Here is a 15,080-nt window from a genome sequence, read left to right as displayed (position 1 = left end):
ACATTGTTTTATGCAGCGCCGATTCAAAGACCTTCGCAAACACCGACAGGACAGCCACAGGCCTATAACCACTCACGTCCGATCCCACCCTACCCTTAGGAACCGGAGTGACGCGGGTGATCTTCCACAGTTCAGGGTATATAGCTGTTTTTAAGCTGGGCGAAAGGTCGAAGCTGTGCCTAGGCCTGTGGCCAAGTCCTAATCTGGGGTTTCTAGCACTGAGCAAATAAACTACGGTGCAACTGGGCCTTAACGCCAGATAAAGAGTTCCTTTTAGTTTTTAAGTTTCTTAATTTAATATATTATGTTAATTTTACAGAAGTTGTAACCTAGAGTTAAGTAATAGTTTCTTATTATCGTTATATGTGTTATATTCTGACGAAGGCGACGGTCTTCCTTTGTTAGTACCAAGCTTTCTATAAAAATAAAGGATTTATAAAAAAATAAGTACTACGTTGTTGCTAGGGAATGGCTTTTGCCATAAGTTGGCAACACTGCCCACAGAATAGATCATGACGTCTAAGAAAAATCTTAGAATAATGATCCTGCGCCTTGCGGTGAAATAAAAAATGTTGACTCGCTGCCGCTGCGCTGTATGTAAAATAATAACGAAATTCTTGATGCTTTCTTTACTTTATAAAGTTATTCGTTTGATTATTCTACGGCTTTGCTCACTTTGGTTTTTCTGACCACAGAGTACTTTTATACAGTGATAGTAAGGAAAAAGCGCGCATTTTTATTTTCCATAATTTCGATTGTTGTTGTGATTGCTGAAATAAAACAGCTTATTTTATTAATTGTAATGCTGTTCTATAAAAAAAAATCAATATTGTAAAGTGAAACTTACTACTAAATACTAAATAAATTTAATATTTGGTACTTACTAACCGTGAAAGGACCTATAACTTAACTCAGTACTATGCAGTAACTACTAACTAGTCACTCCTGTAAAATGAACTCTTCAAATCTATCAATAGCCTGGAATTCATATCAAAATAATTTAAGCAATGGAATAACTCATTTCCAACGGGTGAGTTAAATCAAGTACCTATTTAAATATGAATATGATTTAGAATACCATGTTACAAGAACAGAGTAAAACTCAAAACCTACTGCGTGGAGCTTCCTCTTAGAAAGACATAATAATATATTTACTGTAAATTTTATTCCAGGATGGGGAATTTGTGGACATGACTCTAGCCGCCGATGGGCACTATGTGACCGTTCATCAAATGGTGATAGCTCTAGCGAGCCCCTATCTCAAGGGTATATTATCAAACATGCATTGCCGGAACCCAGTCATTTACCTTCATGTAAGTTTCTGTTTCAGTTACCTTATTATAATAATGTGTTTAAACTTGTAAGGTGTACATAAAGATCTCATATACAAATTCTAAAATATCCCACTAAACATTGTCCTCCCATCTATCCTTTAAAAAATCTAGTAATATTTCCTTATAATATTTATCCTTTCACTATCAGATATAATAATTATCAAGTATACTACATAATGAATTAAATAATGTAATTTATTTGGTTGTTGCCATAAACTTATGTGTAATAAATTTCTCAGAATTTCAGTTATGAAATCTTATGCTATACTTTGGAATACATGTATAGTGGTGAAGTAGTAGTGCCCAAGAACAAACTGGAAAAGTTTGTAGAATGTGCTAAATCTCTACATTTGAGGGGGATAGAAAGTCTTCCTAATATGGTAAGGACCTATATTCACTTCAGTATCTATTAGTTTAACAGTTAATAATTTTAAAAGACACTGATTAAAGATTTTTTGAACACTAGTGGGTGTTATAATATGAGGTTAATCAATATAAACATAGAGGTATACCCTGTAAACAGGTAACAAGAAGTTCACTTCTATTTCAATTCAATCATTAGTGTCTAAACCCTTTATGACTCCCTCCCTACAAAATTAAAAAGATTTACCTCTCACATCCCAAGAAATTAGATACAACAAAAAATCAATTGTTTCTGGTGTACGAATGGGTCACCCAGACATAAGCAGTTACTTAAATAGCTCTTTAAAATTAACTGTTCTACTGTAATGTGCAGGTTGTGGATCTACACAAACCAGCCCAAGGTGACTGTCAGAAGCCTGACTCGTGGCAGCTTCCAGAGCCACCACCTCTCACACAAAATTTTAATATCTTGCCAGTCAGTACAAATATTCAGAAAAATGATGCAGTAAGTAATCTTTTAAAATTTTATTGGTACTTTTTTCAATAAAATCAATTTAATTTATTCTACATACATTTTAACTCATATTTTTTAATTAATTTTTTTTTGTTTATTTTAGAATAAAAACGAAGAAAACCAAGTTAAATTTCAAATAGACTGGTAAGTTTTAAAATTCATTCTTATCAATTTGCTGTTGCTACTCCTGGTTCCCACTTTTATCAGAAAATAATAATCTATTACTTTCTTTTCCAGTCCAATAAGTAAAATAAGTGAAACGAACACTCATGAGAATATTAGTCATTTAATGGAAACTGAGCAAGAACAATCAGTTGATGACTGGTGTGTGTCCAACTGTCCTATAATAGATTTAGACAATTTAGTTAAAGTACATAAGATACCAGAAAAAGACATGCAATCTCTTCAAACAAACTCAAATGAACTTCCAGAGCAATTTGCTTTGCCAGATCTCCAACAAACAATCAATATTGACTTGAGTGATGATTATAACCAAGAAATTAGTAGCAATATTGGACACAAACATTTTAATATAATTGCAGAAGATGAAATACCTCCATCTAATCAATCAAATGAGGAATTAGAAAATGCTATAGCCAGTATAGGGATAGATGTGAACCCACAGCCTAATGTTGCAAGTGAGACTGCTACTGATCTGGACACCTTATGTGACGCAGACATTAGAGGTAAACACCATTCATTCTAAATACTACTTTCATATGTAATTTTATCACATCACCTTTGCACATCTCAGACACATTTGTGGCCTATACTCAAGAAATCTTTCCCTCAACAGATATGATTAGACTAGGTATATTACATCTGTATCAATCACATTTGCGTAACCTCCAAATTTCGCTCTTCCGGCGCTCTAGGCACCCCATTACCTGACCATTTAATACAGTAGGATTTATAAAATGTAATCCTTACCTTTCCTTATTCCCAATCTCCGCTGGGGAGCAAAGGGCCGAAGTGAAGCGCCGCCATTCTTTACGATCTTGGGCCAGCTCAGAGACATCCGCCCAAGACATCCCCGCCTGGCCCATTTCCTTTTTCACAGAGCGCTGCCATGTCTCTCGCGGTCTGCCGAGTCTTCGTTTACCGCCCTCGGGGTGCCATGTCAGCGCTTCCTTTGGGACGTCTTCAGTACGCCTTAGAACGTGTCCTATCCATCTCCATTTGCGTTCTTTTACGGTTTCTGCTACAGGTTTTTGATGTGTTCTGCGCCAAAGTTCCTCGTTGGAGACAAAGTCAAACCAACGGATCCCTAGGATACTGCGTAAGCATCTGTTTACGAAAACCTGTAGCTTGTTCGTGGTTTGAACCGTTTTCTTCCAAGTTTCGCAACCGTAGAGGAGAACGGTCTTTACGCACGCGTTGAGCAGGCGGATCTTGGTTTGGAGACGGAATGCGGAAGACCTCCACACTGGGCTTAACATGGCAAAAGCTCCACGGGCTTTGTTGATGCGGTTGCCGATATCCTCGTCAGTTCCACCATTTGGTGTGATTTTGCTTCCCAGGTAGGTGAAGGTGTCAACATCTTCAATGGATTGGCCGTTGATTTTAAATGGAGTACGGTCCGCAGTCATTACTCGCATTGACTTTGTCTTTTCTCTGTTGACATGCATGCCCACTCGGTTACCCAAATGGACGAGGTCATTGAGTTTCCTTTGCATATCAGCGCTATTTTCGGAGAAAAGACAAAGATCGTCCGCAAAAGCGAGATACTCCAGAGATGTTCCATCGGACCAATCCAAACCTCCTTTGCCATTCTGCTCCATCATATCCAAAATTACTTCGGTAATCATGATGAAGAGTAGTGGGGATAACATGCAGCCCTGCTTGACGCCAATATTGGGGCTTATTGGTTCGCTCAGCTTCCCTTCGTGGATTACTTGGCAAGTGTAGCCATTGTAGGCTTCTTTAATAAGGTTTCGCATTTTATTCGGAACGTGAAAATATTTCAGCGTATCCCATATCGCTGACTGGTGTACCCTATCAAAGGCCTTCTCAAAATCCACAAATGTCAGGAAAAGGGCCTTTTGCCACTCGGTTGATGCTTCCAGAATTATGCGGAGTGTGCTGATTTGGTCCGTGCAATTTCTTCCCCTGCGGAATCCTGCCTGTTCACTCCTAAGATGTTCATCTACCCGGTTTTGGATTCTGTAGAGGATGATGGCATTCAGTATCTTGGACACTATAGGCAGTAGAATGTAATGAAATAAATAAACAGGGTGTCCACTCAGAATCCTCTAAAAAATTCCCTGACTTTTCCCTGACTTTCCCTGACCATTTCAGAAATTTTCCCTGACCAGAGATAAAAATAACCAAAAGCTTGATTTGAAAGTTTTCCGTTCATTTGCGACACTTATTTAAAAAAAAACTTTGACTGCGTAAAATATTTGCCTGTAAAAAGTTTATATTAAGAAGAGAGAGAAAGTGACTCATGCAGACCATTTTGAACAACATGAAATTCAAAAAAAAAATAAATCCACTCTTACTTTGCTAGACAGGTGAAGTTATATGAAAAAAAAGCGAATTTCAATAACACGTAGAACAAAAGTTGTTTCGAGTGATCCCCTGAGTCACCCTATTTCGGCTATGTACGGTGGCCTGCGCCTAAAAGTATACAGGCGGAGTTTTTAAAATAGCGATCCCTGATGATGAAGGGACCACCTACATCTGTTATAAATCCGGGGATATGTTGTGTGTGATATGTGTAGCATTGGTGTTTATGTGGAATTGTGGATGTGCTTGAGCAGCATGTGAGCTTGAGATCGCTATTTTAAAAACTCCGCCTGTATACTTTTAGGCGCAGGCCACCGTACATCTACCACTATTGCAACATAATGTATAGAAAGCAATGATAAATAAGTACCTACTTAATTTTTTTGTACAACAAAGTTTGAATACTTGTATTTTGCCATAAAGTGTAATTCTTTTTTGTATTTACAAAATTGAGAAAGAGGTATATATATTTTTTATTTAAAAAAAAAAAAAAAAACACGCACTCACGCCTTGTACTGATGTACTCCCTTGCGGGGTACAAGGGGGGGCTGCACCCATTTTTTATTTTCAAAATGGAATTTAACTTTTAAAAAAGTTATTTAAAGTTGGAAACCCAAGCGGGATCCTCTGGTTATTATTGCAAAAGACGTTAGTTAGACCAAGTTAATTTTATTTAAGCACACTTATTGATGGTAGGATTAGTACAGAGTGCTTTGAAGAAATACGCCTCCTTATATTTTTTTTGTTAAATGAGAGTTTGGAAGCAGGTAGATAAAAAAAAACTTTTTAATTTGTGTATAAAACTTGTATAGTACTTAACACCTTGTATAGTAATCTTAGGGCCTTCAAAATCGAAATAACTCGAGTAAAGCGTGTTAAGCTTTGTAAATACCGTAATTAATTTAAATAAAACAAAACCAAAATCAAATGTTTTCGTATGGGCGCGACGTTTTAAAAATTAACATTAGGTGCCGCGTGAAGGAAACGCTTCTGCATGCGCTCCCGCTGCCGTAGCAAATTATGAGAATTGATGAGTCGATACAGCGCGTCTGCACCAACACGTTATGTGGGGACTTATTTTTCATCACTAACTCTTACAACAAAAGTTGTTCAGAATGGCAAGCTGAGTCACACTCTTTTGAAAGAAATTTAATTAAGGGAACATCATTTTACTATTGAACAAACTATGAACTGAGTCTGGAATCTGGCTTACGAGATTTTATTTTATGACTTACGTATTTTACGTTTAAAATAGAAGAAAAATAGTAATTAGTAAAGGAATGAACTACAATTTTGCTAAAATATATGCTTTTCTAGTCATTTTTCCCTGACTTTCCAGGTGGATCATCAATTTCCCTGACTTTCCATGACCACCTTGAGCTTCCCTGACTTTTCCCTGACTATCCCTGACTTTCCAGAAAGTGGACACCCTGATAAAAGATGATGCACTGAAAACCCAATCGCCGAAATACACAAAACTTACCCATCTATGTTTTCAGATCAGAGCAAGCCTCAGTACACAGTATCATCCCAGGGCTCCAAGCAGATGATTCTGAATCGGTACATGTACTACATCCACCATTCCTCCGTGAGAGGATTCAAGAAGCGGTGGCGCTGCGTCGACTACCGAAGGAAGAAATGCACAGCCCTCGTCGACACCGAAGGGGAGAAAATAGTTAAAAGGTACGCCAGAAAAATTCACTCGTTTACTGATAATATCACTTAAATGCAGCTAACACATCATATTGCTATCTATATTTCTGTGAATAAAGATACATACAATATGAAAATTCCTCCCATCGGCCGCTATAGAAGAAGGATTGACAGAACAATTTTATTATAACAGTGAGATGGCATGAGTTTGTCCACTATTTTCATATTGATTCTTTATTTACACATGTTATTACTAACACATTCTAACACGCATGACTGAATAAAGACATTTTCATTTGTTACAGGTTAAACACGCATTGTCACCCATTCCACGACAAAAAAATATTAGATAAGGTTTCCAAGAAAATGGTCTTCACTTCGCTGCCAGCAATGAGTGAGTCTGCTAACCCTCCCAAGATTAGAAAAGTTACGTATCGAGAGACTGATTCAGAATAAAGTGGTTTTGACTAATACATTTCAGTACTTTTTATTAGATACGGGGTAACAACACCACACCCTAATATGAAATTGAAATATATTTTCCGAAGTTACCGAAAATATTGGTACACAAAAGTGACTGCGGGGTGGATGTAATGGGCCAATAAAGAAACAAATCTAAATTGGCCATGGAAGTAATAATACAACAGGAATGCGCACTCACCAAAATGATGCAAACAAAAATAGACCTAACGAATTCACCTTAAGATTTATATTTGAAGTGAAAGAGGCCGCGAGCCGATAGAGAGGGTTACCACAGAGCCCTTCCTCTCTTTCTAACAATTGCCAGGATTTAGTAGTGTAAACTTTAGTAGATTTTGTACGAAGAGAGCTATGCAAAAAAAATATTAAATTAACTCATAGACTACTGTATATCATATCATTTTCAAAAACAAATTTATAATAAATCATTATAAACATGTAATTTTAATGAAATATTTGGTATTTGTATGAATAATAATTTCATAAAAAATATTGGTAGTTTTTCTAAATACTTTACTACAAGACCGAAGTTGTCAAGATGACGGATGACGTTTATACTGTTGTGAGAGACGTTATGGTTAGGGTGACCATTCATTCGTACTTTTGAATCACTTTCCATTAATAAGGACCTGTTTCATTCAACTTTTTGTTTTATTTTATACCTAAGTACCTAAGTATCATTATGTATTATTGTGGCTGTTTTTTATCTTATAAGGCTGGTAAAGAGTTGTGAGCTGTTGATTTTTTTGGTGATAGATAATGAGTACCTATTATAAGATAATTTATCAAGCTTAAAACCGGCGGAAGCACTTAGGTTGAGATTTTTTTTTGAAATCTTAAGATTTTCATCAACTAGACTATGTAAACGGAACACCCACAGAGTAAACACGTTTTAGGTACATTACATAGAGTTGCGTTTAATGTTTACCTGTTTTGACACTTTCTTGTCAACACTACACCCAACTAAATTTTATTTACTTAAAATTATATTTTCCCAAATTTCAGCTTTCCTTCCAATGAAGAAACATAGCAAAGGTGGTTCCAAGTAATTCCCACAAATTTACACCATGTCAACACAATGTTTACTCAATTGTCATATCACCAAAATACATTCTTACCAACATTGCAATCGAATTATTCGAATAATAGGTGACTTTGAGACCATCGACACCTATTCGCGACATGATAGATTAGAAGTGATGTCTCATGAATTACCTAAAATTATGGTCACCAAAAATAGAAAGAGATGGAGGGCTCCGTGCTGACTATCTCTGTCGGCTCGTTTTTTTGGTGCAGTGCGCATTCCTGTTGTATTATTACTTCCATGAAATTGGCGGATCGTTTTATGACGTTGACATGTCAGTTCGGACCGTCCATTTCTGTTTGTTTATTAACCGACTTCGAAAAAAGGGGGAGGGTCTCAATTCGTCTATATGTATATTGTTTTCAGTAGTAGTAGTTAGTGCACGGATTATACAAAACGATTTTTAGTACCTAAGCATTTTGTGGGTCAGTAGAAAACAAAGCCAAAATTCAACTAAACGTAATATTTATTATTTTCATAATATTTGAACTCTCAAATACATTGTCTAAAATATCTACATATTCGCAACTATGTACAATGCTTTAGATAAAAAATAAAATAACTGTAAATATAAAAAAAAAAATACCCAACAAGTAATTATCGAGAAACAATTTAGCAAAATTAAGTACGTACATTTTGTCCGATTGTCAACAATTTTGATTACAGATATATACATATAAGTTCAAGTCGTCATAAATTATATATTACAAGCTACGTACGAGAATATTACATGAGTAGTTTATGTACTTCTTACAACCACATACAGATTTAGTGCGATTTTATATTGAGTGCATTATTACATTTAAATAGTATCTATCACACAATGCATATGTGAGCGGCGCTCAGGCAGTTTTCTTGAAGAATTTGCTTTTATTTATCTAACCTGTTCAGCGAGATAACATTAAAAGCTAGAAACTGCTATTAGCCATATAATATTCGTTTAGAATAATTTTGTCGTTAATAGACACCAAAATTCATAACTATCTGTTTAATTTTTAATATTTATTGATTTGGAATGTATGAATGTATACCACCTTTGTATCATAACTAAAAATGTGGTAACAAAGAGTTGTTAATATGTATCGCATCTTATGTGGCGCTTACTAAGTACGTAGATAAGGCATTAAAAAAAACCTAACAAAAACTTAAGACTGAGAAAAACTACGAAATTAAGTTAAAAATAACATGTAAGTACTCAATTTAAGTAAAAAAAAAGTCTGACCATCCCCAAACAATATCCCACATTTCCTAAGTTATAGAATACAAAATTATATATAAGTACTTAAAAACAGATCAACCAACAGCAAAATGTAAGTAAGTATCCTACAAATATACAATATTTACAAAAAATAAAAGTATCAAAATTTCCTTACGTAGTTTGGTTGTTTTGTATTTATTAATGGCAAAATAGTTAATTACTTTATTTTGTTCAGTGACTCTTCTACGATCGTTGGCTCATCAGTAATACTGTCCTTGGACGATTCAGATTCTACTAACTAAACTTAATATTAATGTGCAAGCCAAGCACAGTGCGATATGACAAGATAATTTAAGTACAACAATCACTAAGTAAATATGAAATATAATTCTCGTATAATATTTCAAGTAACAGGGTTAATATAAGCGCCAATGACTGGCGTATTTAGAGACGAATAAATATTTTTGATTTCACAATTATTTAAAACTTTAATTTTAAACAGGGTAGACAAACAGATGATTAATAATATTTATTTATTACTGAAAAATAAATTGAACAAATTTTATTAAGTTACTACGATTTTAATATTGAATACCGAAGAAAAATATAAGCCCTGTATTATAAAGTTTCCTAAGTTCAAAAGGTACTTTAAGTTACGCACCATAATTTTGATGTGTTAATATTTTTAATAATACCTCCTAATAATTTTAAACCTGATGACAATTTGAACAGGCCTTGTTGGTACTTAAATAACGTAGGAGTAAATATATTTCCCAAAAATACATGTTAGGTTACAGGACGAAAACATTACTATTTAAAAATACTACAATCCTGATCTTGGTGCTTCTATCTGTACGGTGCTTTGTACTAATACTATATCACTGAAGATTTTTATAGTTACTATCTGGTTATGTACTGGCAAAAGAAACATGATCTCAGATACATAAATAAGAACACCCGGTGTGGTGAAAATCTATTTTAACCGTCCGGATTTTGAGGATCCCTGCCACATTAATTTATTACCATAGATTCCGTATGTTACGAATTATGATTTCGTCTACTAGGGACGCAATGTAGGCAGTTTAAAAAGGAACTGTTGGTTGAAAAACAGTTTGTAAGCTCCTCACTTTACTACCCTCATGCCACTTCCCTACTCCTCATCAAAAGTTACAAACCCAAAAAGTATCATCCTCCCTTTCCTAATCAATTCCAATAAAAAAAGATCGCTCGACAACCTTTAAAAAAGTTAAGTACACATAACAGCCGCTCTATATACCCAATGCTTTATCATGTTTTAAGTTTGAATACCGACTCGACTTCCACAATCCTACTATAGCTTTATACGGCATGGCATCCACACTTTTAATCAAACTCAACGCATTAACCTTCAAATCATTCCAACTTAAATTCCACCCGGTCAATTCATCTCATTTACAGATTAGGCGTGGGCTAAGTTTTTATACCGACTCAACTTCCACAGTCCTGCTATCGCCTAATACGGCATAGCATCCACACTTTTAATTCATTTACGCCCTTAACGTATTCACCGTTAAATCATTCCATCCCTTATCCCTTTCCAAACTAAAAATCTGCCCGTCAATTCACCTAATTTACAAATTCGGCGTGGGTACAGGTGTCAGGAAGGGGTTAGTGGTGGAGTGTCCGGCATACGAGGCGGCGCGGCCGGCGGCCCCCAGGTTGGGCGCGCGGGCTATCCTGCCCAGCCACTGGTCCGGGTGAGGCAGGGCGGGGGTCACGGGGAGAGGGGCTATGGGCACAGGCTCCTCGGTTAATGCTCGTAAACCTGAGGAGAGTTGCTGACACATGGCCGCTACTGGGTCTGAAGGTTCCGCTGTGCCGTTCTCCTGTGAAGTGGACGGTTTTTGTGTTAGGCGTTTATATGCTAGGTATTGTTAGATTCTGTGGCAGAATGGGAAATATGAGGAGCACCTCGAGTTTTCATAATTTAGGCAAACGAAAGATTACAATGCACTTTCTTGAAAAACGACAGAATACGCATGCAATATACATCTTTCTGATAGTTTGCATAAACCACGAATGATTTACCTAGTTTTCTCGCATAACGTAGCGGAAACTAACATGGCACTTTACCAATGACATATATTTTTTCAGAAGTATAAAACATGTAGGTAGGTACTTTTTCTACAGATGGAAAACTAAACATCTTACTCTATCATCATCATCAGCCCATAGAAGTCCACTGCTAGACGTATGTTTATAGCTTTCCGCATTCAATCATAACTATCTCATAGCCATCCAATCATAACAGTACTCTATAGATAGATATAAATATTAAATCCTCACCTCAGCAGTATTCCCGACACTAGGCTTGTTCGCCGGCGGCGAGGCGGCGGCGCGCGGCGGGGAGCCCAGGCCGGCGCGCGCGCGCTCCACGTTCGATGGCAGCTCGCTGATGCGCAGAGACATCTGCCGCTTGAACGGGGAACTGGTGGGGGGATGAGAGGGTTAGTTGTTTCAGAAAAGGTTCATATTAAGATATTTTTTTAGAAAGGAGACCGTAATAAGTTATAAGTAATTGAATGTACACTGGATCTGTACAGTCGCAGAACAGGCGTTCACTTTCGACTTTTGGGTCTCTCATCGCCACCTCCAGTTGTGGGATGAATGAGACAAAACCTCGTAACGCCAGTAGTGCGCTATTCCGACAGTGGTAGCCAACAGCGCATGTTGTATTTTTGAACGAATTAAGTGAGAAAGAGAGAGAGAGAGACTAATAGCAGCGTGCACCATTGGTGTCGAACGGATTATTGACAGATTCCAACCGCGATTCCAAGGACCTATAAGCGCCTTAGGTATATTTGTATCTTCTTATGAAGCGAAGCATTTAAACCGCGTGGCAGCATAGCCGAGCCGGCAGGCTAATTAACTGATAGCCAGCTAGTAGAAGAAATAACCTCATATTTACCCCGGCCCCGGGTCACGCTAGCAGGCTGCGTTTAATCCCTTTTGCATATATTTTTCACATTTACTAACCTGTTGTTAAGATGTGCGAACCCGCGGAAGCTGCCCTGGCGCTCCAGCAGATGCGGCGCGGCGTGGGGCCGCTCCACCGCGAAGGGGTTGTGCGCGGCGCGCGGCGAATTACAACGGATGAGGTCCGAATAATGAATTTAACATTCCATGGAACGTTCCAGAAGATTGTATGCCTTGGATAGCTCAACACACATGGTATTCGTATCATGGAAGAAAAGCAAACCACCTACACCACCAAAGGGGCCTAAATAGCACCATAATCTATCCTCTAAATTACATTAATTTAAAGTTAGTACTAACCTGTTGTTAAGATGCGCGAACCCGCGGAAGCTGCCCTGGCGCTCCAGCAGATGCGGCGCCGCATGGGGGCGCTCCACCGCGAAGGGGTTGTGTGCTTTACAACGGATGTAGCCCGATGTAGGATGAGGCCAAGGAACTTATGATACTTGGAACATTCTAGAAGAATGTATGCGTTTGATAGCTTGATACACATCTTGTTGCATTAATGGACGAATCATAAGAGCGGATTCACGATGAGGAATGCGTTCTTACCGCGAATAGCGGCCGAGCAACAACGCGCGAACCAATAGCGTCGCGCGGTTTCGGCACATTCCACCCGCGCCCCACCTACCTACCAAGACGACCTGGCCCTGTAGCACAGGGCGCTATTAAGACGCGACAAGAGTTTTCTGTCGCGCTCGCTCTTGAGGCTGCGCGATGTGAGTGAGGGCGATACAAAACTCTTGTCACGTCTTAAATGCGCCCCGTGCTAGCCCTTCTGAAAAGCACCTTCTACATCCTATAAATTACACTGACCTGTTGTTAAGATGCGCGAACCCGCGGAAGCTGCCCTGGCGCTCCAACAGATGCGGTGCCGCATGGGGGCGCTCCACCGCGAAGGGGTTGTGTGCTTTACAACGGATGTAGCCCGATGTAAGATGAGGCGATAGAATGTAAGACTCTTTAGAACATTCCAGAAGGAGGCTTTTGACGAAACAAAGAAGAGGAGAATGGCGGCCAACCGCCCCTGTTGCATTTATGGACTGAGGATGCGTCCTTTATCGCGAATAGCGGCCAAGATCCAAAACAAATGACGCGCGATTTTGACGGTATCATCGGCAATTCAGCACCTCCAATCCGCACCTCCACACCTATAAAGCGCTTTAAATTTATTATTCTCTCACCTGTTGTTAAGATGCGCGAACCCGCGGAAGCTGCCCTGGCGCTCCAGCAGATGCGGCGCGGCGTGGGGCCGCTCCACCGCGAAGGGGTTGTGCGCGGCGCGCGGCGCGGGCGGCGGCGGCGCGTCGGCTTCAGACGCGCGACGGGACGGCGTTATCACTGGAAGACGGTGGGTAATGAGACGGGGTTTTTCTGGTGTTTGTAAGCCTACCTATAGTCTATTTCTTTTTAACAAACGAGTACTGAGTATGTGTCTCGCAAATTTCCAATATTGAAAGAGTGAAATGGGTCATTGTTAGGACATTTCTAGCAACGCAGTAAAAGAATTTCAGTACTCGTTTGTTAAACAAATAGACTATGCATACACCTAAATCCCCGGTCGCAACATGTTGGTGACAACGCTTAATGAGGTGGGGTATTGGGCGTAGATAGGATGATAGGTTATCTAATAAATCTTTTGCGTGTCGGTGATAAACGCAAGAGCTATATGAGATTAGGGTTTGTCGCCGGGGTGAGAGGATTGACCAGTCAGACAAGCGCCAGCTGTTGACTGATTATGGTGAAGCGGACATATTTAAGGATAGTAGGGGCTTGTTTCAAACATCCTCGGTTTCTCGGGTTTAGATATTACAGTAAGTATAGTAGTAAAGGGTTGTAAGCCAAAAATGGTTTGCATTCAGATGCTCATTCTTAATATCTTTGCTTCTTTCCCCTGCCCTAAAATCAACAAATATGATAAGGCCTCACTGCACACAATCACAAAACACAACAATAATAGGCAATGAGAAACACAAAATTATAGGCAATGAGCAGACAGAATCACTATATGATTTGCGTTAAATTCTCTTTTTGTTCACCAAAATCCGCACAATATTAAAAACACCATTTTTAAATTAGGGGCAAGCATAAGCAGTTTTTTAGTAAAAAAGAAAAGACACCTGGTTTAGGAGCGTTCCTCTACTGCCGTCGTATTATTATATGTTTTGTTTAAAAAACAATAAGTATTGCATTTCAGCCCTCGTTAAGTTAACTGATAAAATTCTACCCTAAATAATGACTTTAGCGGCCGCTTCACGGGTCTGTTATCAACGTCGATAAACTCGTTCCACCAATCACAGGGCCGTATTTATGGCGAATCGCGATATATTGATGTTTATCTACGTCGATAACGAACCCGTGCAGTGGCAGCAGGGACGACGGCAGTGGACAAACGGTAAGAGGTTAGTACCATTCCGGGTGACAGGCGTGTTAGTAAATGGGTTGGTATGCGCGGGGGGTAAGATTATCGACGCATCCGCCTCTGATGCACGGCGGGACGGGTTTAGAGCTGCAAGTATATACATTTATATAAGTTAAATAAGTATATAATGTTATGTATATTAGAAAATTGTATATGACATATGTAGGACAAGATTATGTTAGTTTGAATTATTGTCTGTATAATGTCGTTTGGTTTTGAGATATTATGTAAAACCCCATGCAGTTTAAAGCTAGGTTTCAAACTTGCCTGAAAACCTTATAAAAAGACCAAATTATGCTATAAGTAGTGTTTTGTGAAATTTTGTAAAGTCAAGACAGAATCTCGGCAACAAACACACTCGCTGTGCACAATCATTAATTAATGGCCTCATGATAATGGTGATAATTGTTAAGGTGGTGATAGACGCACAAGGTTAAACACTGCGCTCGTAATCGACAATCATTTAGTTTACACACGGAAAAAACAAAACTAAACATTGCACTGAAAAA

The 15,080-nt window shown here is 38.5% G+C and overlaps 2 protein-coding genes across 10 annotated transcripts in view; one reads left to right on the top strand and one right to left on the bottom strand.

The window, feature by feature from the left end:
* The first annotated feature begins 900 nt into the window (after positions 1–900).
* LOC105392299 lies at positions 901–6,845 on the top strand. Its single transcript, XM_038119302.2, has 8 exons — positions 901–1,030; positions 1,173–1,313; positions 1,574–1,714; positions 2,071–2,202; positions 2,315–2,355; positions 2,449–2,897; positions 6,219–6,402; positions 6,678–6,845. The coding sequence occupies exons 1-8, from the start codon at positions 953–955 to the stop codon at positions 6,826–6,828; spliced, it is 1,317 nt and encodes a 438-aa protein (XP_037975230.2). The 5' UTR covers positions 901–952; the 3' UTR covers positions 6,829–6,845.
* A 1,539-nt stretch (positions 6,846–8,384) lies between these two features.
* Positions 8,385–15,080, bottom strand: part of LOC105384205 (protein numb) — a 48,829-nt gene continuing 42,133 nt past the window's right edge. For 6 of the 9 annotated variants that reach the window (XM_038119300.2, XM_048624760.1, XM_038119293.2 and 3 more), the window contains 4 exons: positions 14,560–14,658; positions 13,334–13,490; positions 11,460–11,601; positions 8,385–10,999 (listed from right to left, as the gene is read on the bottom strand). In XM_038119300.2, coding sequence (XP_037975228.1) covers positions 10,745–10,999; positions 11,460–11,601; positions 13,334–13,490; positions 14,560–14,658 — 653 coding nt within the window. In that variant the 3' untranslated portion in view covers positions 8,385–10,744. The remainder of the gene's footprint in view (positions 11,000–11,459; positions 11,602–13,333; positions 13,491–14,559; positions 14,659–15,080) is intronic. The other 3 variants (XM_038119296.2, XM_038119301.2, XM_038119299.2) reach the window with 1 other exon arrangement.

The sequence above is a fragment of the Plutella xylostella genome, chromosome 12 (genome assembly GCF_932276165.1).
Source record: "Plutella xylostella chromosome 12, ilPluXylo3.1, whole genome shotgun sequence".
Lineage (NCBI taxonomy): Eukaryota > Metazoa > Arthropoda > Insecta > Lepidoptera > Plutellidae > Plutella > Plutella xylostella.
The sequence above is the reverse complement of the archived record's forward strand: the minus strand, read 5'-3'. Positions and strand labels throughout refer to the sequence as shown.